Consider the following 26,643-nt stretch of genomic DNA (forward strand, 5'->3'; position numbering starts at 1 on the left):
CCTGCCCCATTAACTCCTCCAGGAGCAGGCAGCAGCATGGCACCATCCCCATTCCCCAGGCTGTGATCAACATCAAGGTCTTCACTCTTGCCAGCAAGGGGTCAGTCAGCACCAAGACCCTCACCAGCCACTTGACACCCAGAGCAGGTCTGCCTGGGAAAGGCTCCTCATACCTCTGTTCTCAGGCCAGCATTAATGGAGTGAAACACTGCTGCTGGTCAGAGAGGGGCACAGCAGCCCTCATAGCCTCACTGTCACCACCTCGGTGTTTTACTTTTAATCACTACAAGCCTATATCCAGATTCAAGAAAAGCCAGGCATGTGATAGAGAGAGAAGGTGGCTTGACACAGAAGTTACGGACTATATCAGCTTAAATTCACCTCTTCAGAAAAGCTGACTTCCTCACTTCATCCTACCACTGTCCTACACTCTATTGGTTACTGTGAACCCTTTTAAAGTATTAAGCAAGCAATAATAAATATGCATCAGAAGATCAAAGAGCAGGTCTGGCTACAATAATACAGGTTACTGCAACATTACCTGAAGGCCTCCTGTATTGGAAAAAAAAAATCAAGTAACTATGCTCATTAATGAAAGTCTCACACTCCAAATGATTAGAAGCTCAAGTAATATAGGCAGTTTACTACCTGATGTTAAAAACCAGAGTCTGAAATTCCAGCAACCAGATTCAGAGAGCTTTAAGGGACCTGTTTTTCAGAGTAACTGCACCCACAACCCTCCAGTCTGGTTCTTATGAGACATCTCCAGCTAAATACAGAACAAGACATCCAAAAACCATCCTCAACATTTTTGACCCTAGGTATCATTTTTTAACAAACTTGAGCTTAATTTTTACATTTACATTCAGAAAGTCAGAAATCATTCTCCCTGCTTAGCTTCAAGTCTGGATCTACAGCAGATTAACAGAAGTGAGTTTGGTTTAAGGTCCCCATTTGGAACATCCTGTTCCAGCTGGGTATTATACCTCAACATAACAAGAGAGGGAGCCATCACACTGGTCTCCAAAAGGCAGAATTGCAGCTATCCAAGACTGAAATAGAGTATATTTTTGTGTGCAAGCGTGCATGTGTGACTGTCCGCTTGTGAGCATGTCATGTGTTTGTAGACCTTTCTTGGCTGGAAACAACACGATTGCTCTCAGGGGAAACAAGAATGGAAAACAAAGATAGTCAGTGAGCAGAGATCCTGAAGAGCTAGCTAGAAAGGAGGGGCAGGGCAGAGCAGCAGATAAGGATGACAAAGCTGCTGAGCTCAAACACCCAGAGGATGGCAAGTCCAGCCTAACATCCTCTTAAGTTTCAGTTAAATTGACTTGAGTTTGCTAAGGATACCAGACAGTACATGGTTCAGATGTACCCCAAAGATCAAACTATACCAGTCCATTACAAAACTTACGCAACAAGAATATCCCAGAAGCCAGCACCTAGAAAACAGATCACTTGGGTAGCTGCCAAATTCTCCATTCTCTCTCAAAGATGCCAGGCTATGAAAGCAGGATTGCTCTTTCAAGCACATTTCCCTGGATTGTTTAGTATTGTTGATCAATCTAGATTAGAGGTGGGCAAGCATTTTTGTGATGGGACGCCTGTCAGCCAGGTACTAGTCTCAGAGCCACACAGACCACTTCAGGTTCTGTAAGCTGCAAACAGCTTCCAGCTTTCTATTACTTTGGGTTATTATTATGCTGGTTTAGGTTGAACTAGTGACCTAAAAGTGAAGTACATTAACTGCTAAGTCCCTAAGCAAGACAGGCCATCCCCACCAGTCTCACTTAACTAGAACTCCCTGAATCCACCCCACAGAGTCCCTGGGGTAGTAAAAAAAATAACTGATGTTAAAGCTGTCTCAGAAAAATCATGCTGCATTAGAACCACATCATTCCATAGAAATTTAGCAATGGAGTCATTCTTCAGGAAAAAAAAGTCAAAAGGTAAGGGAATCCCATGTCCCAGATATGGAAATAGATGCTCTTTGCCAGAGTTTCAACTTTCACCCCTTCCAAGCTCTTGCATAAATGCTGCCGCATGATCAAGACAACACTATCTCTGCATGCTGATCCTTCTATATGCCAGAGGAAAGACGCATGTATCTATCTGCCAGCATGAAATTATCAGTCCTCTGACTCTGAGGCAGCAAGAGCAATCAAATGGAAGACACCGGCACAAGGCAAGAAACCCCCAACCCACACATGCTGCAGGGCAATGCACACTGCAATGAGCCCCTGCACCTCTCCATCTCCCCACACCTCCCCCCTCCCACTCCCCCACTTCGGTCTTTCCAGCTTCTCAGTTTTCAACCCAGCCTGTTTTATATCAACACTCTGACTTCATTTCCTGAATGTAGAGACAGGAAAGTGTGGAAAGAGCTGCCAAGGGCTGAGCCTCCCAAAACTTTGGCTGAGCACTCTGCCCATATGTTAGCAATCTGGCAGTATGTGCTATGGCTGAATAGCATCCTGGCCAAGAGGGGAAAAGGGCTTCTCTCTCTAGCTTTCGAGACTTGGAGGGGAGGGAAGAGAAGGAAGAGCCAGCACACATCGAAATGGGAAAGTAGTTTGTGAAATACTATATTCAAAGCCCTCAGTCTGATCCCAAGAGGCTTATGTTGCTCATAAGCTATCTCCCCTCATCTATAAGAAAAAAAAAAAATCAGGCAGAACTCTCTCTCAGCAGCGGAGTATGTTATGTAAAATGTGCATGTTGGCTGTGAGTTAATCTGTAGAGCCATGAGGCCAAGGAGAGGTAGTGAAGTGGCAGAAGCACTCAGGCTGGCTATACAAAACAGAATATGGATGCTCAGCGTTGGCTAGGGAATGTTGTAGGCACAGGGCAAGCTACCCCTAATCAGGGCTGCTGCTCCCAGCAGGAATCACACTGCTTGCATGGAGAACTGCATAGAGAGATGACTGCAAGCTACTTGCACAGGCAGGATAAATGCCAGAGGATTACTCCCCCGCCCCCAATATAGTGCAGATACAGCCAGACATATGGCTCTGTACTTTGCATCTACCAAAGAAAGAAAATACACATGGCCAGGAAGGAGACCAGGATCCATTAGCCATTCCAATTGTGGAGTGTGAAGCACAACAGCTGGAGGAAAAAAAAAGGATACTGCAGTTGCAGCCTGATGTTGCAACATCCTTATCAGGGCTACACACCTCTTTATGGTGGCTAAATTCTAGAGATTGGTTGTGGCCAGAGACAGCAATGGTTTGCACTATCATCTGAATTATTTGTTGCTACCCTTAGGTAATAACCTACAAGAAGTTCACAAAATTCAGCAGGCAGCAAGCCAGCCTGACTCAAAGCATTTCCTCCATTCAACTAGACTGCCTCAACAGCAAGTTAAATTTTCCTGCTCTTGGATACATGTGAGATGAAGCTGACAGATGTATGTGTGGGCTCCCCTAAGGTTGGAAATTGGCACTCACAGTACAAGAAATTAATTGGCAGAATTATTAGGTCTCAGTTTGCATTTGGAGCACAAATAAACTAATTAAAGGTTTCCCTGTAGCTGTTATGACAAACACCTCCTTTTGCACAGAGGCAAGGGTCTGTGGATATGGGAGACAGAGCATTGCCATTGTTTTAATTGGTGGCCATGTGAAGTTAGGAGAAATTCATCTTGCTTAAACCTCTTAATCTTCTTTCGTTCTTGTAAGATGTAAAGCACTACAAGTAAACAAACCTGCCCCAGAGATGACTAGTTTCAGTCAAATCATTTGTGTTAAACACATGCACAGCATTTTGGGAACTCCAGTAATAAAACTCTACTCAAATGGAAAAAAACATTAACATTATAATTGATAGTAAACACACTGCATGAATACACACACACTACAAGATTATTAGGAAGAAGTCTCTGAAAAATAGTCTGGAGTATTTGAAAACAAGTTAGCTGAGCATTTTAAGTTGAACCAACCCCCCCCAAACAAGACATTACCAACCACTTTCTGCTTCTTGTCTTTGCAAAGAAAATGCACATTAGATGAGCTGAATTTCTGAGCTGTGATTCTTCCAGGAAGCCCTAGTCATCCTACACATACATGCATCTTGAGACCATCTTTCCAAAACACAGCCCACCTCTATCGCTTAACTTTTACCCTCAGAGTTTTACTGGACACTGTGATCACTGCTCCAAGCTGCAAAGCAGCTGTAATGGGTTGTTTACATCAGAAAGCTGCATTGGTTTAACTTAAACAACACACCCTAAGATTTTAAGCTGATTTAGTTCAAAAGCACTGTAGACACTAGGCCTGGACTCATGTGATTAATAACAACTATTAATGTTGTGTTAGTAAACACAGCAATGGTAATCAAATCACCTGCACAAATCACTTTTACCTGCAAGTAAAGACTTTTATTTACATCAGCTGAAATAATGTGCAGATTGAAACATGCAGCTAAGGCCAACCCTAGGAAGCCATCAGAGGGTGTATGAGAAAGCACAGGCAGAAACTGAGTAGCTTAAGAGGGGCTACAGTGCCCAAAACTCCACTATCATGACCTCTCTAAGGTCACAACAATGTCCACCAACCTTTGCAAAGGACAAGCAGGCATTTCTTCCTGCACCTGGCCCTGTGCCAAGACAGGGATGAACCCTCCCCAAGCATTTGACTTGCTTTGATGAGGTAAAGCGCAACACACGTGCAGTGTTGCACACCTTTGGGAAAAGGAGAAGGTTGGTTACCCTTCCCCAGTGCATGGCTGGAGCCAAAGCAGGAGTTCCGGGCATTTGTATTTTGGGCCACAAATCTTAACCATCCACTAGCATACATACAAGAGAAGGGGATCCTGGAAGGGAGACATGTGGCATACATAAAGCCCTCTTTATCCCTGCAGCACCAGGGAGAGAGGGAGCAAACCGCTCAACCTAGGGCTAACATCTGGAATCATTACATGGGAGCCAAGCACCACAGAAAGCGACAGCATTCCTCAAGTTTCCATGCGGGGTAGGGAACCTTCCTTTCCCCCGCGCAACCCCATCCGTCAGCCGGCTCACTTCCTGCCAACCTCCGGCCTTCCCAGCAGCCAGCAAGCTCCTCCCTCGAGTCTAGTTAGCTTTCCACTGCCACGTCAATTGAGGCAGAAGGACAGAAGGGAAGCAAGAAGGGAGGGAGCAAAAAATCAGAAGAGGGAGGGAGGGAGGCTCAGCAATGCCAGACATAGCGGGGGGAGAAAAAGAGGGGATGCGGATTGCTCCTGCAGTAGCCGGAGGTGAGCTGCAAAGGCAACTGGCCAAGGTGGGTCAAAGGACCCTTTTGAGGACTTGGAAGCAAAGGCTGGTCCTGTTTGAGCTTTGCTCCGGACCCCAGGCAAAGGGCTGGTATAAAGGACAGAACTGGGCAGAAGGAGGCGAGGGTATATGGGGCCTGGGAATCCTCCCACACAGCTCCACAGGGAAGAAAAGGAGTTGAATGAAACAAGGTCTGCACACCTGGGTGACAGTCAAAGCTTCACAGCATTTTCTCCCCAAACAGCAGTAATAGATAATTTTTTTTTTCCCCTCTTTCTAAAAAGGTGCAGCATACGCCAGGTGGAAACCAGGTACCAGCCTGATACCAGCACTGGAAGAGGAAGGAGCTTGGAAGCTTGCTCCAAATTGGAAACATGCAGAGAGCAACATTTCTTCTTCCCAGCTGCCAGAGAAGGATGTTTCTTCAATCAGGACTTGGACTTTCCTTCACCCCACCTCTGCCCCCAAAATCCCATCCCAAAAGCAGGGAGGGGAAAGGACTAATGAGCTGCTGATAGCCGGAGAGCAGATCACAGAGGCTCCACTCCGTCTGCCCAGTGTTCAGACTACCTGTTCAGGACTACGAGATTGTACAGTAGTCTGCACATTGGTTAGGCTGTGCTGGGATACACCACACACTGCCAGTGCTGCACGGGGACGGCAACACCTGCACGGCAGAGGGACATGCTTGGAGAGGGTGGGCTGCGGGGATAGCTGCATGCAAAGTTCACTCATCCCTCAGCCTGGGAGGATATAACCCTTTGGAGCCATGCTTGATGATCACTTTTACCTGCCTGTTCACCAACAACTTATAACCCTCTTTTACCTCCTCCATCTCTCTCATCCCCTACTTATTTCTTTCAGCTTCACGCACTTGTCCCAGGGGTAACTGTGTTCAGGATGGCTTGTGTTTCACATGCTGAACTTTGCCATAAAATGCAGAGATAGACACACAGGCCTGGCAGGGTTACAACTGCACTGTGCTTTGCTACCTAAAGCAGGATCAAGCACAGAAAGGTGACTGGAGAGAAAGGGGATTTCACATGGTAAAGAATGTTGGTCATTAATATAAAGAAAAACCCACAAAGAATTGAAAGTTGGAGGTTTGGATGCTCTGGAAGATGTGTTTGTTTTGATGTTTGTCTGGAAAAGAAAGAAGAGAAACAGTGAGTGAAAGCATAAATGAGAACTGATTAAGACTAAGATATCACCCATGAGAAAACATGCACTTGTGAAAAAAGATGAGTGAATGAATGAAAGACCTCCACAGAGGATGTAAGGAGAAGGAACAGGTTCCAGAAAGCACCTGAGAGCAGTGTGAAAGCAGGAGAGGAACAACCTCCAAGCAGACCTACTCCTGTGGTCTATAAACAAGCTGGATGCAAAAACCTGGCTGCAGCCAGACCCATCACAGCAAGTTTCTGATGGCTCATGGGCATCAGAACAAAGACAAAAGGATTTCTACCAGCTGAGCTGGGCCTCAAGGACACAGACTGGGGAGGGGGGGGGGGGGGGCAGGGGGAGTGCATGTGTGTGCAGTGGGGGAATAATCTCAGTATTGATCAATGTATATATTTTTAAACTAGAATTGGGTACAAGGCATTGACAGGTACAGAAGCAGCAGCTATCTAGTGACTGTCAATAAGGTCACATCTTCCTCAGGACAGGAGAGAATACTTTTGTAATTCAAGCAAAAGAGAAGGCATGAAGACAGAGAAGAGAGCTCAAGCACAGCTGATTAGCAGGAATCAACATGATGCATAAAGAGTATGAAGCACCCCCCACACACCTGCAAGTACCTAAAACTCAGCACCCAACCCTCTTGTACACACAGGACTCAAATGCACTAACACCGCATGCAACACATGAATACTTTCACACAAGCAAATAAGGCCATAGTCTTCTCATGTACTCACCTGTTCTTACAAGCCCCAAATTTCTAGTACATGATTTACCTGAGTAAGGACAGAAGGTCCCATCTGTATTGTACATTCACACAAATTCCCAAAGGAAACAGCAGATATATCCATCTACCCAGCTGTGCAAACACTCCGGTACACGGTGGCACATAGTCACAGGCACTCCAGCAGAAACAGTCACCCTCGCAAAGCAGAATGCACAAGGGTCCCCTCCAGCAGGCAGTAAGCTTTGCTAATAGGACCGACTGAGCACAGTGCTCATTGCATCTTGCCTACAAGGTCCCCATCACCAGTAGCTCTAGCTCAGCTCACAGACCGTCTTTTCCAGCAGGCGGGAAAGCCCTGCACAGAAGTGGGCACTGTGCATTTCATAAGGGATTCAAGGCAGAAGGACTAATCGAATCAAATTCTTGTATCGTGTCCACTATGGTGCTTGCTGAGCAGCTAGCCAGTGTGCTGTGGTGCTGTGCTGCTGCTCCAGCCCTGGGGACACTGTGGCCTCCCTGAGCAAGGAAATCTTGCTCTATATTGCCAGCAGCCAGAGCAGGCTCCTCCCCACCTCTCCCACCCCACTGCTGGTCTGCGGCATAATCCCACAAGGTTCAGGAGGTGCAGGTACCTCAAGGAGGGTCTCCAGGTCTTGGGAGGCCAGCTTTTTGTGGGGCCGCTCTCCATGGGGTCAGTGTTTGACTCATTGAAAGGAGACAGGAAGAAAAACAGAGAGCCCAGGAGCACACACACATGCTCTTGGCAGCAAGGCATAGTGGGGAGCCAACTTTCCACCCCCGCCTGGCCCGGTCTTTCCTTCCCCTCCCATTCCCCAGCACACTCCTTCAGGCCCCTCCAGAGCATCAACAGCCATATATCCCTGCTAACATGTAATGCTGGGCCCTTTAAGACATTTTAAGTTTCAGTTCCTTTCTTCAGAGGCAGAGGAAAAACAAGCCAGCACTGCGGAAAGACTGGTATTTCACTAATGGGGTCCAGATGTCTTCGTTCCGCAGACTCTGGATCCTGGCTTGCAAAACAGGGCAGGGAGAGGCTGCGCCCCCACTCCTGCCAGCTCCAGAGGTGCTATCCTAGCCCTCTCCCTCACCCCACCGCACACCTTCTCACCCCGCTCCTTCCCCTACTATCACCCACAGCTCTGCCACCAGCACTTTCACCCACACAAGACAGACCCAGCTCCCACCTCCTTCCCTCTGGAAAGCTGCCAGAGCACAGGGGAACTGGGACAAGAGGGCCTGCAGAAGCGCAGGGTGGGGCAAACAAAGCCTCCCCCTTCCTCCCAGACCTTAAGTGAGGAAAGATCATGGTGTACAGCCTTTGAAAAACACATGAGAACTTTCCAGGAGCTGGAGAGAACACAAGTTCTCCTGAATTGGTGGAGGAGGAGAGCTCTGGGACAGACATGCAAAGATAACCCTGTCTGACAGAGGACCATGCACTGCTTTGGGATGGAGCCAGCTCCATGCAGAACTGAGGTTTGGGACAGGAATCCCCATGCTCAGGGCTTTCTAAGCTGCCCCTCAAATGCACCAACTCTTAGCCTGACTCAACTATGGAGTCCAGGTGGACATTGCTTCCTTTCTCCATCACAACAGCCAGTTATCAAGGAGTTGAACTTGGGGAGGAATCAAATAAAAACATGCTTCCCTTTTCTCCCCTGCTCCCACTCAGTTGAAGACAAAGGCTCCTTTTTTTGGAGGCAGCTCAGACCTCATCAGCACTGGATCTCATGTGTTTAAGGGACCAAGGCTGGCAGGGAAGTCTTTTCATTAGGCAGCTCTACCTCTTGCTATGCAGAAGGGACACAGAAGGCAGCTCTACCTCTGCTATGCAGAAGGTCCATGCAGACCTCCAGCTGCTATGGACTTCCAAGGCTGCCCTCCTTGGAGGGAAGGGAGGTCCAATCCCCATCCCAGGCAACTGGAATCTATCAACAGTTTACACATCCCCACTGCAGCCCTCCCTCCCACTCCCCGGGGAAGAACAGGGAGTTCTGATCATCTCTGTAGTACAGATGTAGCAGCTGGCTTTGATTAAACTACTTGGTGTTTACAGCCACTCAACCTGCATATGCAACCTAGAGGAAAGTGAAGCCTCCCCAAGCAACTCTGAATACAAAGGGCAGGGGTCTTATAGCAGAGACACACTGATTTAGCAAAAGACATTCCAATGCCTGGTTCTTTAATTAGGAAATTCCTGCCTGCTCATCCATAGCAGCACAGCAGCAGTCTCCATGCAGAAAGCAATATTTAGAGGCTGATTCATCACCATATTTGTCATCATTTCCACCTGCTGAGAATGAAACAGGCCCACTGATACCAACTAGACAAGAAGCCAGGCCTAGCTACAGCTCCCAGGCACACTATTGTGTGCCTCAGAACACCTGAGGGACACAAACCACAATAAGAGGCAGAGCAGTTTCTTTATTTGCAATCAGAAACCCCAATCAACTCAGAATGCATGACTACATCACACCAGGCATTTTTCATCCCTCAGCACACTGAGTGGGGCTAACCCTTTCAATCATGTCCTTACCAAAACCATCTAGCTATTCTTTCTCTTTTCAAAGTAATCAGAAAAGACAATTATCTACCTTTGTCTTGCACAGGAAGCAACAGACTGTTGACAATGATAATTTCAGCTGGGACAATTCTGTCCACTTATATCATTTCCCACTGAAACAGAAAGACACCATAGCACATTGCTAGAATTCCTAATAGTCAAGACTTTCAAGCAACTCTACAGAGTAGGTCCACGTTCCTATCAGTGATATTCCACACATAACTGTACTTTTGATCAGCAGTACTCTAACCATTCACAATTCAAACAGTTTTACAGATAATGGATTAACTGGCATGTTCAATATAGAAACATTAAAAAAAAAAAGACATTCCTGCTTTGCAGGTTTAACAACTGAATCCTGAAGAGGTTAAATAATTTACTCAAAGTCAGAAGGAGCCAGCACCTGAGCTGCTGCTTCGGGTCCAGAGCTCCTGTTGCTACGCCCAGAAAGGAGATAGCTTTTTTCTTGTGACCAGGAGAGATGCATGAAAACCTCTGCCATACTCCTTCAGGAAACTCATCATGGCTGCCCCACAAATACCAGAAAGTCCAAATCTTGGAACTGACCCATCACACCCTTGATCACAGCTGCCATAGCAAGACAAATAAACATCAAATTCATTCCAAGTGTCTGTCAACTTTCTGCTGAGCCAGAGCTTCAAGCATAGATGTTACTCCTTGTGCGTCAAAAAAAGCCACGTTCACATCAATTCAGAAATGCTCAGCAATGCTGAGACCACAGGGAACCCAGCCCAAGGATAGTTTCAGCTTGTGTCACAAGCTACAGACAATATTCAGAAGATACATCTGTAACACCCACAGAACTGAAGGCCTTATCCTCATCAGATGTCCAAGACTCAAGTCGCAGAATTGAGCTACTCACCTCATCATCCTTGTACCAGGAGAGGTTCTCCGCTGTCAGGACAAACCAATACTCCTTGGAGCCACCCTTCATGATCCCAATGTTATTGATGGTGAGCCAGCCCTTTCGGATGACCTAAGGGGGTAGAAGCAATGAGCGTTAACAAGGGCCCTAAAATCCTGGCCTTAGGCGACAGAGAAAAGATCAGAGGGTATCCCTACACACAGAGTAGTATGGAAAGACAAGGAACACCGTGCTCTCTGCTGCTGCCAGAAGAGCCCCCCACTCAACTGGCCAGTGAAGGTCTTTGCCTCGAAAGGGCCAGGAATAGTATAAAAAGGACGCAGGAAGGAACCTGGCAGTGCTGTGCATTATACCCTCTGCCAAGAGGAAAGAGATGCAGGAAGAACTGCACCAAGAGCGCCTTGGACACTGGCACAACCTACAAGCACCAGATCACAGCAACACACCCAGGAAAGGCCATGCCTAGAGGAAACCAGGACACCAGCACACCTTTCAGCACACTGCATGTGTGGAGTGCTTCACCCAACTCAGGGGTGGGGGGAACCAGTTCAAGAACAAGAGACGGGCAAGCAACCCAGAAAGGACTGAGTTCAGTAAAAAGGAGACACTAAGTATAACAGAACAAAATGGTGCATCTGGAATTAGTACCCTGGACTTCAGCATACCCAGGTATTTGAGTAGTCATATTAATTTAGGGCAAAACAAGTTCCTTTAAGATTAGTCTGTAAAGAAGCCAGGCTATTTACTCTCCAGGGAACTCCAATTCACCAAGTGCTGGTTTAGAGCCTCACACATGCAGTAATCAAAATGCAAGTATGCATCAGCTTAAATGCATCAGCTTTTATATGTGTTACTGCACTGTTAACACCCAAAAACATCTGCATGCATTATGTGTGTGTACCTTGTTGTATGGATGTGCTTGCTGACAATGACCTGGCATTGAAAAACCATGTGACTGCACTGCATATTAGCAAGTTGCACTGTGTGAGCAGCCTACCACAGAAGTACACAATCCTTTCAATTGTAAATTTACCTTATAAAAGTAAACATAGGAGCATTGGATCTTCATCTCATGCCTACTGTTAAGCTCGAGATAGTCCTATTCTCTCTGTGGACAGGAGGGGGCAGTGAAACAGAACCACACATCCTTGGATTACTGCTTTTTATCTCCACCCACTCACAAGATGTACCAGCAGTTCTTAATTTTTCCTCAACATACTACCTTTTCACCTCATTTCTGCTTCACCTGTGTCTAGCGCCAGCTGTCCTCCTCTCCCCATTCAGCAGCAGAGGGAATAATTTGTTTATGCACTGTTCTTGCCTTCCCAGATGCAACATTAATGTTCATTAGCACACCCTGCTGAGTGGCCTTCTACTCACCAGGATCTCATCCTGCAAAGGGGAACCATAGCAACAGCAGCAGAGCAGAGAGCAGGAGAGGAGCAAAGAGAGGAGAGATTGTTACTAGGAAAGCTGGAGCAGGAGAAGAGAGGCTCAAAAATAAAATAAATTGGAAGCTGGTACCAAATCTTTTACCCCAGGTGTTAACAAGAGCAACCCCCATCCCAAAACAAAGTCTGCTAATGGGAGAGCCAAAGCACTTCACAGGTAGATCCAGAGTTTGCCCTTTACACTCTCAAACTCAGCTCTTCTGTAAGGTATACTGCAGAGGATGGGGTTCCCTACAACTGTTCTGAGATACCATGAAACAGATGGTTGGCCAACCCAACCTGCTGACCTACCTGCCTGTCAACAGTACTGAAACAGTCTGCATGTTTATGTGCAGGGAAAGGTGGTCAAACACTTTATAAAGAGGATGGATGTCAGGAGTGAATGTCTTTAAAAAGACTAAACAAAAGCATTTGCTTCCATTCTCTATGAAGCTGCTCGTAAGGCTTTGTTTCTACAAGATCTTCTAGCCTAGATAGCCTTGCCATGTACCTAGCAAGCCTGGGAGAAAGTGTCATTAGCCCCTTTTTAATTGTGTGTACACTCCTTACAGTTCCTGAAGGAATAAGGGAACTCTTCCCTTCCACTGCTGTCCTCTCCAATGGGTGTGTTCTCATACATACCCAGTGCAACCATGGCTGTAATCACCTTTTGTCTCCCTGTACAGAGGTTTCAGTATTTCCAGTGAAGTTTTCCAGAAGAGAGTCCATGAACTCTCTTGAAATCCCTTTTCAGAAAGTAGATACCACTGATGGGAAAGACAACTAGAAAAGACAATTCTATACTGTAACAGTTCAGTCCTAGTGTTCTGTACCCCTCACCTCAGCAGAAAAGTTAGCACAGCTAGTGAAGGGGTTGAACAAACAGGGATTTACACAACATTAATTGGGATTTCTACCAGAAAAGCAAGACCAGATCTTGATTATGAAGCATCCATTTCCCTCTACAACACTTTCCCTCCATTGCTGCTACATGCTCAGTTATTCCTGACTGCAGTGAGCCTAAAACACTATCCTCCAGGTGTAAAAGAGTTTGAAGAGTTAAAAAAACAAAACAAAAATCCAAACTTAGAGCACTGCTGCATCCAGCCCAGCACTTGACCACCTGGTAGCTTCCAGGTAGCAAACATGTCCTTCTTGCAGCAGTGAAGGAGATGGAACTTGGCCTACCTGGTTGCCAGCTGCCTTCTTCTTGCTCATCTGGCTGCTCCTCTGCTGAGCACTGCAAACAACAGCAGAGACATTCAAAACCCCTCAGGCTCTTCTTGATCACCTAAATCCTGCTCCCATCAGATAGCTGCTACAGTGAGTTCACGCCCCTCACCACAGGCTTCCAAAGCCTTAATAACCCAATCTATTTCCATCTGCTTTCTCAGCCTGGTCTACTCATCTCACTCCCACCTGAACCATACTTGGGTCACTAGCCCTCCACAGCTGCTTCTTCCCCCGCGACACAACCCTAATACTTAACTCCCCCTTCTACACATCCCTATTCTCCTCCCCGGCCTTGCAATACAGAGCCACTGAAAAACAAGCAGTACAGAGAGCTGAACCATACTTTGGGACCACAGCATCTGCACCAGGGCCTTTGCAACCCATTTGCCGGAGCAGCTATAGGACAGAGCCACAGGAAACACATGCAGAGAAGAGGAGGCAATAGGATGTGGGTGCTTACTTGGCAAAGCCAATGAAATCCTCATGGTTTGTGTTCATGTAAGCCAGCTCGATGTCTATTAGAAGCATGACCTGCCAAACAGAGGCACAGAGAGAGCAAGACAGACGTTAGTGATTGACAATGTTAAGTCAGGGGCAGACAGCCCTGTACATTGTTCATCTGATCAGACCTCTACAGCCAGACACCCCTTGGCTCAGGCCCCTCTAGCCTAGACTGTCCTTTCACCCCACCCAATCTCCCCTCTTACACACACTCCTGATCCCCTACCTGATCTTTGGTCCTGCCTTCTCTTTCACGGATGTGAGTAGTAACAATCCTCTCCATCTCCTCACGCAGATGAGGGTACTGGCTAAGCTGCAGGAGAGAGAAAACACGTGCACATGGGAAAGGGAGGTATAAAGGGGGGAGCAGCCCCCCACATGTATGCATGCATACACCCTGCAATCAGATATTTTCAAGGGAAGTTCTAGAACACTGGACTTGCAGACAGATTTTTTTCCAAGTTCCTGGAGGTCTGCTGGGGGCAAAGTTCATTCCTTATTGCTTTGAGCTTCAGAGAAAAGCTCTTGTCACTCTTGCAGCAACCTTTCTGCCTCACCAGAGGCCTGCTCTAAACCCACCATTCTTCCTGGCATAAGGCTTTTGACAAACCCCAGATGTAAACGCACTGCTTATTGCTTGTTGGGTTCTTCCTATTAAAGTGAACAATTTCTCTAGATGTTCAGCATCTCACTGTAGTACGCTAAGTAGGTGAATGGCCTGTTGCCACAACCTTCTAAATCCTATGGGAAGTATCCCTGGGAAATTAAGTGGATTTCAATCCCCATTTGCTGAGGCACGAAGTGAAAGCATCTGGTGCTCTCCATCAACATCTGCAAGCAGAGACAGCGGATCTGACCAACTCAAGGGCACATGTCTTCAAGAAACACTGTGCTCTGGGCATCCAGCTGCTTCTACCTGCTCTCCACCTGTGTTGGGGCAGGATTACATAGCTGAGGTCTGTATTCACATCACACCTACACCACACTTTTTGCCACATTACTCGGGAGGGATTCCTTTCCTGCCCAGACAGAGAAGTAGAAGGACTTTACTAGCTGTGGTTCAAAAGAAGAGTATCTACATACATGAGAAACTTCCATAATCAGCACCCTTAAAGCCCTCTGGGTTTCACACAGCACCTACCTACCTGCCTAGATTCATGAGCCTCTAGTGATTTCAATAGCAGTAACTGTATGCTTCTCAGGTCAGGCCCAGCACAGTCAAATGAAATTAATCCTCCAGACACTGGATCTAGCCCTTCCTTCCCCACTTTGCCTATCCCATGTGAAATCATTTCCTCCATATTTTTTTAATATTACCTCCAATTCAACTATAATATCAAACAGCATTTCCTAATATCAGTCTTTTATACCCCCTCAAGGGGGTGTATTAAAAAAAAAAAGAAATCTCATTTGCCTATGATCTGTACTGCATTTGGGTTTTTCTCTCCAATTTACATGGGAGCTGCTTCTTAAACTGGTTTGCCTTTTCTTCTGTATATAGAAGCAATTATAACATGTTAGAAGGAGCTGGCTCAAAGCATGCAGCATCACTACTGGAAGCCAGATCCCACACTAACCAGCAGCAATATTCCTAACATCTGATTACAAATAGTCTCAAACCCTTTCAGCACCCTTGCAGTCAAGCAAGTTGTAATAGCCTGGAACTGAAATTGAGGACTAGCTTCGACACTGCCTGTTTTCAAATGTGTGGTTTGTTTTGAATGCTAATTACTCTACAGAGGCAGGAAAAAACAAGTAGAATTAGTGTTCCCCACCACCACCTTGTCTGGAAGCACAAACTGGGTGTTCTCCATGATCTTTATGGTTCAGGCAGCTGGTTGCTTCAGAGACACACAGGCAAAGCTTCCTGTTTCCTTTGGGGGGGTGTTGGCAAAGGATAGATGGGCAAGTTATATCAAACAGAAAAACAGGAAGTTGGAAAACCTCTAAGCAAGTCTCAGCTTCTTTGCTTCAAATTAAAAAAAACCAACAAACAAAAACCAAAAACCAGTCAACAAAAATACATCAAACCTCCCACCACCACCCCCCTCCCAACTAGTACAAATGCACACAAAGTGCAAAACAAGTTGTGGTTTATTCAGAACCCAGGTCATCCAGAAACAATAATGTGCAAAAATAAATTGACAGCATCAGTCCCCATGCAGGAGCTTCCAACCCCAAGCATGCACAGGAGAAGCAAGGGTGGGCAAGGAAAGAGGACACAAACAAGCCACAGGATGTCACACCACCAGAGAACATGCAATAGGGCATAGAGGGGCAAGGAGTTATCACCAGCAGTACAAACAGCACCCAGAAATGCCATGACTGAAAGACAGGAGAGCAGGTGACCCTTCAAGGGGTTAAGTCCATCAGCCTGGGATCATGTCCCAGCTCAAGTGGGTTTTCAATCCTGTTTTAGCTGCATTTGCCTGTTTAATCAAAATACAAGCTTACAGCCCTCTCTGAAAACCAATTTGTCCCAGTGTTCCTCAGTTCCCCTCTCTTTGCAGATTCCAGGAGTCCTTGCCAGCACACGAAAGATCAACCTTTAGCTGAAGGGCTGCTGACTTGCAAGACTTTCCTGCACTTGTGAAATGCTGCAGTGCAGTCTGGCACAGAAGGTTCCTGCTTTTGGAAAAACACTAGCTAGAACATTATCCTCCTAAACATAAGGGCTTACATGCTTACACCAGCTTTCCGTTGATTTTGGAGCTACTCTCCATTTAACCAACTGGAAGAAGGCTCAGAATCAGGCCAGTCAGGGAACAGCTGTTAATGGCTACCTTCTCTTCAGCCCTCAACTTTGTCTAATAGTCAAGAGATAGTCAACTGCAAATCTCTTTTCGTACAGGAAGGCTGTACCTCTGCAGATAACAGATGGGTTTGCCGCCTTCTATGTTCTTTATTGATAGTCTCATTATTCTATCTATGCAGCTTTATCAACTGCACGTACAAAGATTTCTTCACCATCTGGGGTGAAATAATTGTGACAGCACACAAACAATAACACACAGTAGTTCAGGACAGCAACAAACCAAGGCTACAGGACTGTTAAGCTAATTCAAGAGGTGTTAGCCCAAGTGGTCTTCCTTTCAAAAAGCTTTGCAGGACCAGTCCACAACCCAGTGGGCTGGGTATTACCTTACAGTTAGCATCAGTCCTAAAGTAGCCTTTTCCAGATGCCTCCCCCAATAGCACATGCTCTTGCCCATATCAAGCAGTTAGGGCTATAACATGCAAGATAAATATCACAAATCAACTAATGTCCCTGTGCAGTTACTGCCCTTTGCCTTATGCCATCAGAACGCATCTCAGGCTGGCTGCTATCCTAAAGTGGTCTACAGCAGTTAGCTTCTACTCTTTCAGAGGGAGATACAGGCAAGATTAAGCTTCTCACTACATGTAGGCATTTGACTTTAAGCATTAGTAAAACTTTCCTTTTATTTGCCAGTACTATTACTACATATCTTCATTCAGGCAGTTATTTCTCATCTCTAACATCTGCCTCCCTTGCCTTCCCAACTTTTATTACAGCCATTAGTCTCCTGCAATATCACTGCTACCATCACCTTCCTTACAGGTTGTATCTTGGGTTGCATCACCTCAGAACATCCTCACAGGGTCCTCTACCATGTCATGGATTAAAATACACAGAGCAAGTGGATATCCAGCCACTCTAATGATGTGGTCCAACAGAGAAACTGGAATTTAACACCCTTGAGATTTTAATGTTCCTTCTCCCTCTCCACCCAGATAGAGAAAACACTGTAAGCAAACGCATCAAAATAAAAAAATCCACAAGAGAAACAGGCTGGATAGGAGTCATTATGCCTTGCCACATCAGCCCCACACTCTGGCAATACCAGGACTCTGCAAGAAATTGATTGGGCAGAGCTCAGGGCACATCAAAATGTCTCCTTAACACAGGTGGCAGTGAGCTCTGTATTCCTAAGTACAACCAGACCTTATTAGCTCAGCTCTCGCCTTCACTCTGAACTTGTATCAATTCTTATCTTCCCTTCCTTCCCAATTTAGGGGTATACGTTGACGCGTCTGGCTGTAACCCTGGAAGAAGGGAATTGTAATTTTCAAGTCCTAAAATAACTCATGAAACAGCCCTTTCCAACTCGGTTTCCAGAACATACATCCCTTGTGCCACAGACAAGTTTCTGCCCCTCATCGGTAAGTGTTAACACTAATTGCCACATCTACCTTTTTTTTTTTTTTTTTTTTAAGGAGGCATGTGGTGCCCCCTCCTGGAGGAAACCAGCCTGGGAAAGAAACCCACTCCCGCCCCAGCCTCTAAGCAGTATTTGACACAGTCTGTGTCATTCAGGGCAGTTTCTGTCTCCACCTGCTGCTGTCCTGTGCTAGCCTAAGGCTTCACCTCCTGTGCTTCACAGCATACAAGGAAAAGTATCCACACTACCTCCTACTGAGCAGAGTCGATGGAGCAAGAGATCAGCAGGAGAATGATGCAGAGGATGTAATGCCTGGAAAAGCTTTTCCCCAAGCCTTTTGGGACAGTAATCTTCTGTTGACTCCAAATATCTCTTGCAGAACATCTTGCACCTCAAACTTTTAAATCAACCGTTGTTTTGTATATGCTACTGCTCAACACAGCTCTGCAGACGAGATGAAACCTGCAGACCACTCATGCTGTGGGGCTGTGAGGTCTTTTTTTGGCTTTTTATATTTTTCTAGACTATCTAGATTTTTTTAAGGGGGTCCCAGAAAAAGAAAGTTCCAAATGCACAGGCAGTGGCACAGCAAACAGGGCTTGCAAAGGGCTTGATCCACACTGAGGTGAATGCCAGTGAACCAGACAGAGGAAACAGGTATGCTAGAGTAATCCACTGGATCCCAACTCACTTCCCAGCTAAAGAGCCCATCAGCTGATGCCCACTTCTCTTGGCCTGCTTTTAAACTGCTCTTATACCTGCAGGTTGCTGCTCTCCTTTAGATGCATCTTTATATCCATTTTCTCTCACTAGGTTTCCTGGAGTTCCTGGGGGGTGTGTGGAGAAACAGCATGGAAGTGTGTGGGAAGGGGTTGGGCATTGACCTTTCTTTGCATTTTTTGTTTCTTTACCTTTTCGCTACACTTTCTGATGGTGGATGTGAGCTCACTCACTACCATATCCACACACTTCAGACTTGGCTCCTTCAACTTCTGCACCTGCTTTTTCACTATGGCTTCAAAAGCGAGGTCAGGCGTGAAGAGACCCGTTCTGCATGGCAGGGGCAGGGTGGGAGGAAGCAACGAGGAAGAAGAAAGCAAAGCAGAGAAAGAGCAGGAAGGAGGAGGAAAGAGAAGGAAGGAAAAGGGAAAAGAGAGAAAACACAAGGCAAAATGAGAAGTGATATTTTGGTTCATTCCATTAGTTTATTGAACCAGGTGAGTATTGCTATGGGGCCTGTGCACTGCCAAGTATCAGGAGAGTCTACAGGCAAATGGAAGTGGCAAAGGGGAATGAGGTAGGAACAGCTGGGCCAGTGAAATGGTGAGCTGTCAAGAGCAAGATGAATGGATGGAACCCCCCAGGGATCAGGTGATCTCTTCCTGAAGGAAAGCTTCTTTGGATTTTAAGACAAAGTTGCTTCCCACAGTGAGCCACTGCCTCTCTTCCTAGAGGCTCACCATGTCTCATTTCCCTTTGTCTCAGGCATTCCCTTTTCCTTCCCACCACAGTTATCTCCCCTTCATGTTTTCCTTATTCCAGCTGCAGGAAGCCTGAACAGGAGCCAAGCTAAAACTTGCAAAGGTCTGTCACTTGCATCTTGATTTGGCAGAACTGAACTGCATTGATACCTCTCAGTTCCAGGGACTGAGATAAACTGCTCCAATTATGGAGCATCTTTCATCTCACCTTCCCTGCAACATTAACTTTCTCAGTAAGAGCAGATGTACCCAGTATTTAGGGAAATGCAAACATGCTACAGAGAATCCATAGCTATACATAGCATGCATTCTGCCATCGCTAACCTGCAGCATCAGACCCAATACAGGCCTGTTGAGGTTTATAAGGAAATATTAATTTCCACTGATACTAAGTGGCCTGTATTCTCAGTGGCTCCACTGTGGAATAGCAGAAAGTCCACAAACTAAAGTTACTATAATACGGCCAAGATTAATCCAATTCAAGACTACTGCACCCAAAGGAGTTTTTCAGCCCATCTTTAACAGTTCAGAGCTTTGATGCTCTTTGTCACGCAATCTGAGTCACTTGTTTTAGCATGGGGCATTACTGCTTTGCAAGTGCTTTCAGGGGGACAACATCCCCTTGACATGGGAAGGGGATACTGCCTTTCTAAAGATACAGTTACAGTCAAACCTGGGGTGCCTACAGCTAACAACCAATCCAGGGCTAACTGTAAATAACCACCACCTCATTTAAATCAGTTATTTCCCCCTTCACCTCATCTTTCACATCTCTGTGGATAACACCTGCAAGACCCCAAGCAACACCAGTATTAAAACACTCTTCAACACATATTACACAGGACCTACAACTAGTCTGCTTTTTAAGCAGCAAAGAGTTGGAATATGTTACAGGATTCAGCTTTACCCAAGGGTCTCTCAAGGTGCCAACAATGCCCCTTTTGAGCAAAGCAAGGGCATTTCCAGAATTAAGTTCACATCCTCTGACTCAGCAGCAGCTTCCTACTAATCCAGTTGCCCTGCTAAGCTCAATATACACTGTTTCCCCCAACAGACTTCGAAGCCTCTGCACAAAAAAAATATTTAAAAAAAATCAGCTCCTTCCAGTACCTGAGGATCACCTGAATTACAATATTTTGTTTCTTCAGATACAAAATTGTAACCATGGCTACAAGAACACACAGAGCAACTAACACTGAATTCAATTATCAAATTCTTAGCAATAGGATCTAAGCTAAAGTGGAATGCTTTAATCCTGAATCTGTGACATTTCCCCCCATCCCTGTGGTCTCTTCTCCTCCCTTATTTCCCACCCTGCTGTACCCACCACCTCATCACTTGAGGAACCTGCCACTGTCAGAACAGATAGTCTATTCTGAAATTATCAGTAGAAGAGGAAACAAAAAGAAACAATGAAGAAAGAAGTGGGAAATGGAGGGAAGGATGCAAACAAAGAATGAATGAGATTCTGAATAGCAACTGATGGATGGAGAACAAATCAAGAGAAGCTTCAGAGGGCATGAAAAAGGAGGGCCCTTCTGATCCAGTTAGCAGGCGACTCTGGATACTTGGCAGCCCGAGGGCCTGTGCTTACCTGTCGCCAGGCTCTAATGGCAATTTTCTGGGTGCTCCCCACAGTCACACACCCCAAGAGAGGACAGCAGGACAGAAAAAGGAAGCTCCTCCAGCACTCTAGACACCTGAGCAATCTCTCACTGCATCCACTTTGCTTTCCCAGACTGTCCTGGGGGGCAAAGCATGTGCCTGCATGCCTGAGCCCTTCTATAGAGGCTCTTGGCCCTAAGGACTACGCATTTCTGCAAGTATCACCACTTGGGCACCTTTCCCTACCCTTGCAGAGACAGGGTGTCGGTCTCTCCAGGCACATCCTGCAATGCCCATTTACCTGCACCTAAACAGCCAATGGTGATTCCAGTCTCCAGTGCCCATTCCACCATCCTAACTGAGGTGCCTTTTCACCAACACCTAGCCCTGCCTGAAGCAGCAAGCCATGGCTGAGAGGAATGGCACAAGTCTTCTCATTTTGCTGCCTTTCATCCCCAACCTCAGAAACAAAAGCTGCCATATCCAACAGGCAGAATCAAGGCAGGTTCCCTCCCTCAACCCCAACAAATACCAGTACGGATCCCAAAGGGCAAAACCTGAATCCCTGTCTGAGAGAGCAGGAGGACCCCAGACATTGATGGACATTTCTAACTTGATTCTTCTCAGCCATGTGCCGCTCTTCCAGAACAGGATATGGACCAAGCCAACCAGAAACCAAGCCAAACACCACAGGAACATTTCCCTGCAATACAGCCCACAGCTGTAACTGCTGCAGCCTCTGAAGTTCAGCCCCATACACTCCCCCAGCAGCACCCAAAGACTAGTTTGGGATCAACTATGTCACTTCTACAAGAACAGATGGGACAGAATTTAAATCCCAGTTTCTGGCCTGGAAAATAAACCCAGATACTAACTTTAGTCAAATGTGGCCACATAAGAAATACCCTTGGTTTTAGAAGGAATCAGGAGTCACGCTAAAGAGAGAGGGGTGGCAGGGACACCTCCAGCACCCCTCAACTCTAAAACATTCAGGGAGCAGGACCATGACCCATGTCCCACAGCGCTTCCCTTCCTGTTTGGCTTGTTGGCTGGATCGCCCCAGGCTGGTACTGTTCAGGTCTAGTCATGCTGAGGAGGTGGTTAGAAACACCGAGTGTGGCTGCAGGCAAGTCCCTGCCCAGGTTACAATGCTGTGCCGAAGCCAGCGAGCGGGTGGGAAGGTGCCAGCTCCATGCTGCCTCTGGTTACCTTCTTGGTGCACTGTCTAACGGTATTGATTAACTCCGAAATGACCATGTCCACGCATTTCAGGCAAGGTTCTTTAATCTTCTTCACCTGCTTTTTCACAATGGTCTCAAAGGCCATGTCAGGTGTGAAGAGACCGGTTCTAAACACCCAGGGTGGGGACAAGACAAGGCAGGAGGGGGAGAAGGGGCAAGGAGAATGTCACAGCGTTACACACACATCTTGGAGCAGGCACCGCCATCACTGAAACCCGGCACGCGGGGCTGGGAAGTGTCATGTTCCCCAGACAAGCCCTGATTGGAGTCCATGGAAAATGAGGGATGCTTGGCACCTCCCAGGAAGGAGGTGTGAGAGCAAAATGCATCCTAGCTGGACAGCCACAGCCACCACCATTTCACCTCAATCACCAGGCCTAAGGGTGGCAGGGGCTGACCCCTCCGCAGCATATTTGACCTCAGAGTTGTGCAGCAGATGGGAAGCCTTTTCTGAAAGATTTTTCTTAATGATTAGGACACTAACACATTTGATACTCTTTATCAAGCTCAGCTAGTGACTGAGCAAAAGAAAGGAATGAAAATAAATCTAGGTCAGTATTTGTTCACATCCCAGTGGGCAGGAAGGGCTCCGAGGCACCAGACCCCACTCACCTTCCCAGGAGCAGCATGACTTGGTCTCAGGGCTGTGCTTTGACAGCTAACCTCCTGAGGGCTGAGGGCAACACAAGCCTGTTTGCTAACTACATCCTGGGGCCATTGGGATCCTGGTGACAGGCACCCCAGTGCTCCCTCAAATCTCTAGGGGAGGAGGTGCTCAGCACCAACAACTGTTTTGAACAACTAACTGTTGGTTAGTATGCAGGCAGAAAGTGAAAACCAACATTTTAATTTTAACTAAATGAAGGAGTAGTATGGGCTTGCATCCCTCTTTCTATCCTTTCTTATGTCAAGACACAAGGAGGGAGAAAATGTCTAGTTACCAAGGCAGTTTTACCTTTTAGGCCTCTGCAACTCTGACATGGGAAGAGAAAGCAAACTGACTTGGATGATTGTCCCTACTCCCAGATTCAAGCCTCCAGGGTGGTCCAAGGACATTAGCCCTCCCCTTTGGGTGACCTACCGTACCTCTGAAGTCTTCAACTCCATTTGGAAGGTCTAGAGGTATTTACAAGGCTATGCAGCCAATGGTCTGCCTAGTGTGTGATACGTGCCTGATACCATGGATGTTCTTGATGGCATAGCTAATCTCCCGCCGCAGCTCCTTCTCATCAAACTCCATCTGCACCAAGAGAGAATTTTATCAGAAACTGTCTGACACTTATTTGCACAACCCCAGGATACACAACAGCATGCTTTACAGAGAAGAGGTCCCATGCCAGCAGTATCATGTGACAGATGAGATATTAGCCCAAGTGTTGGATACAGAGTCCAGCCATAAAGCTTCTATTGCCAACGCAGACATCCTGGACAAATATGAATAGCCAAGGGCCTACATTTATGGATGCCAAGACCCAGCAGCTCCCAAGGAGCTTCTTTGAGATAAAGCAATAGGACTGAAGTGCTAGGCCGCTTTTTAAAACAAACTGTTTTGTCTCCCACGATTTAGCATGAGGTCTTGGCAGCTGTTTTTTCAGTGAACACCACAAATAGATTTACAATTCACATACAAAAATGTATTATCCAATACAAGGCAGGCTCTTGTATTTCACTAAAAAGGACTCATCTTATTCAAATGCAAAAAAGAAGCAAAATGCAGAAAATCCAGGAGCTGAATGATTTGGCTCTTGAGTCTGTTCCAACTGACATTAAAAAAAGTTTTTCCGTACCACTTCTGATCAGGTTCATGTACTTTGCCATCCAAGAAAACTATCATTCAATAAAAATCCTCTTCAGCTGTTATGATAGTAGAACAGTTTCTGTTCACTTATAAGGTACAGACAGAAGTAATGTCAGGTATTTCTACATCCTCTTTCCTGCTTCTTGCGTATCTGTTAGGGCAACTTTACATCTAGTCCAGTGCTCAGGATCAAGGAAGTACAAATTTCAGCACCATTCGTACTATGCGAAATTCAGTCAAAGTAGCTTTGACACAACATATCTGCAAGGACATTCAGTCATTCATTTACTATTGTTTGTGTTAAAGGAAGTTATTTTGCACATTTAATTTAGCATTTAGGAATTAAGCCAAAGAACTTTCTCTTAGTTAAATGACAATATTTAAGTTCTGTCACAAGGACAGGGACTGAGGAAAAGGTCAGTACTATGGGAAGGCTCCAATAAAGGAGACGAAATAAGCAAAAAAGGTGGTAAAAGGAAAAACATGAAACAAAGTAGTCAAAAGGGAAAGAGAGATGATGAAATATACCAAGAGGAGTAAGGAGACAGACAGAAGAGGTAACACACAAGACAACAAAGTGGATCTCAGCAGCACAGGAAAGCAGTACCTTCACCAGTTCAAAGGGGAAACGCTCATGGAAGATGCGGTTAATCCTAGCTCCTCCTGACAGCTCATAGGTATCAATTTGGTCTCCAGAGCCTTCAATGCGTTTCTCAAAGTCCACGGCAAACTGCTGGACCATCCTGAAAGAAAACAAAAAGCATGAAGTGTAAGTCATGGCTGAGCAGTCATCTCCAGGGAGGGACATACAGCTGAGGCCACTTACTGAAGCAGAGCTTTGGTCTTGCGAGCAGGGTCATCAGGGCGAAAGTTCTTGTACTCCTCCACCTCCTTCTCAATGGAGAGAAGCTGGCTTTGGAGCTTGTTCCGCAGCCCTGGCAGGGTGTCACGGATGTGGTTGGTCAATTGCTGCACAAGAAGAAGGTTTAAGATTATAAACCTCTAGGTGGTTACTGGGAAGAGTTTGCTACCTCCACACCACAAAATAAAGAGGAATGCTCCTCTCTTCTGTGTTCAATCCTTCTGAGTGGTCCTAACAAAAAGTCTATCCCAGGACAAACACCAGTTACAAGCTGGGTGCATCCTGCCTCTCAGGCTCCTACCTATTGCACCCCTCTATTCTTGACTTTCATTTTACCTTCTAGTCTGGTACAAAACTCCCATTCATACAAGCCTGCTGTCTCTAACCCAAGAATAAGCTTCACATAAAAGTATTAGCATTTGCTATTTACACCAGGGAAAAGGCTATTCTGTCTTCAGCTTAGCACACCACTGACACCCAAGGTGGTGGTTAGGCCCTTTTTCAACAATAAGGATGACAAGGCAAGGTGGAAGGAGCTAAAACCACTGAGGAGGCTCCAATAAGAGGGTTTCCACAGAGCACCGCTGTGGAAAAGTCCAGTTTAAAGATGAATATTTAAATAAGGAGGAAAAAGGACAAAGTAATTCTTCACTTAAGGGAGTATTTCAAGGGAGCAGAGAGGGAAGCAACAATAAGTTGCTACTGTATGAGACAAGAGATAAGAGAGCCTTAATAGATGGGAAAATGACTACCAATATCACATTTAAATCAATCTTTGCAGCTTACCATTAGGTACAGAGACCACTAGAAACTTGAAAGGTATCTTTTAGCTTAATCAGAAAGACCTTGCATTCTGATAGTGTAAATGCCATGAACCACCTATTGATTTTGCACCAGCACCACTGAGAGGATAAAGAAGTGCTCTGCTTTTGGTGTGTAAGCTCCATTATTGGCTTTAATGTGTTTCATTGTATCAGTATTATACAAGTCAGGCACACTTCATTGGACTTGGCCCCAAAATGCTTTTTATGATGCAGAGAAGGAAGAGTTAACCAATCTTCACAAGTCTCACTGCAGCAAAACAATTTAACTTATTTGTCAGTTTGTTGACCACAAGTTGTAGCTTTTCCTGTATTCTTCCATCTCAGAAATGCCCTGATGGCCAGCCTAGCCATTCTTATGACATAGTGGGCAGCAGTTCTTAACTGTTGACAGTACCTGGTTCAATACTTTCTGCAGGTACGGGGTTCCCATGCGATCAGCCATGTGTCTGTAGGCCGGGTGGGAGAGAAAAAATTTTCTCTCTGCAGCCAGAGCTGCCTGAATGTCCTTCTTGCCATCAATGTCCTTCTGACTTCTGTTGACTACACCAATGTAACCTGTAACAGTGGTGTTAGAGATCAGATGGTTGCAAGGATGAGAATGTAAACAGGACTCAGAAGGAAGTTACCCAGCTGGCAGCACTGCAAAAGGGGAATTCTAGTGGCAACACATTATTAGGAACCAATTGGAAGAGTTTAAAACTAGAATTTCCTCTGAATAGCACAGGTTCTGGTATTTTGGTATGCAGGACAAAAATGACTATGCAACTGAGAATTAGCTTATTTATTACTGTTCCCCCAATCACAAAGCATACCCTAGTCTCATTCATTTGAGACTTCTGTTAAAGTCCTTAGGA

General features: G+C 46.0%; 1 protein-coding gene across 19 annotated transcripts in view; it reads right to left on the reverse strand.

Annotated features, from left to right (window-relative positions):
* The window catches only part of DNM1 (dynamin 1), a 70,196-nt gene that overhangs the window by 14,340 nt on the left and 29,213 nt on the right, over positions 1-26,643 (reverse strand). For 13 of the 19 annotated variants that reach the window (XR_011322358.1, XR_011322354.1, XR_011322353.1 and 10 more), the window contains exons 6-15: positions 26,184-26,344; positions 24,930-25,072; positions 24,711-24,846; positions 23,478-23,545; positions 22,274-22,412; positions 14,024-14,110; positions 13,757-13,827; positions 13,252-13,303; positions 12,014-12,025; positions 10,631-10,744 (exon numbers count right to left, since the gene is read on the reverse strand). Coding sequence is in view for 13 of the 19 variants with exons in the window: in XM_069772085.1 (XP_069628186.1) it covers positions 10,631-10,744; positions 12,014-12,025; positions 13,252-13,303; positions 13,757-13,827; positions 14,024-14,110; positions 22,274-22,412; positions 23,478-23,545; positions 24,711-24,846; positions 24,930-25,072; positions 26,184-26,344 (983 nt within the window). In the remaining 6 variants the exon portion in view is untranslated. Of the gene's footprint in view, positions 1-10,630; positions 10,745-12,013; positions 12,026-13,251; positions 13,304-13,756; positions 13,828-14,023; positions 14,111-18,889; positions 19,029-22,273; positions 22,413-23,477; positions 23,546-24,710; positions 24,847-24,929; positions 25,073-26,183; positions 26,345-26,643 lie in introns of all 19 variants that reach the window. The other 6 variants (XM_069772090.1, XM_069772083.1, XM_069772096.1 and 3 more) reach the window with 3 other exon arrangements.

This window comes from Haliaeetus albicilla, chromosome 26 (assembly GCF_947461875.1).
Source record: "Haliaeetus albicilla chromosome 26, bHalAlb1.1, whole genome shotgun sequence".
In the NCBI taxonomy this organism is placed as follows: domain Eukaryota; kingdom Metazoa; phylum Chordata; class Aves; order Accipitriformes; family Accipitridae; genus Haliaeetus; species Haliaeetus albicilla.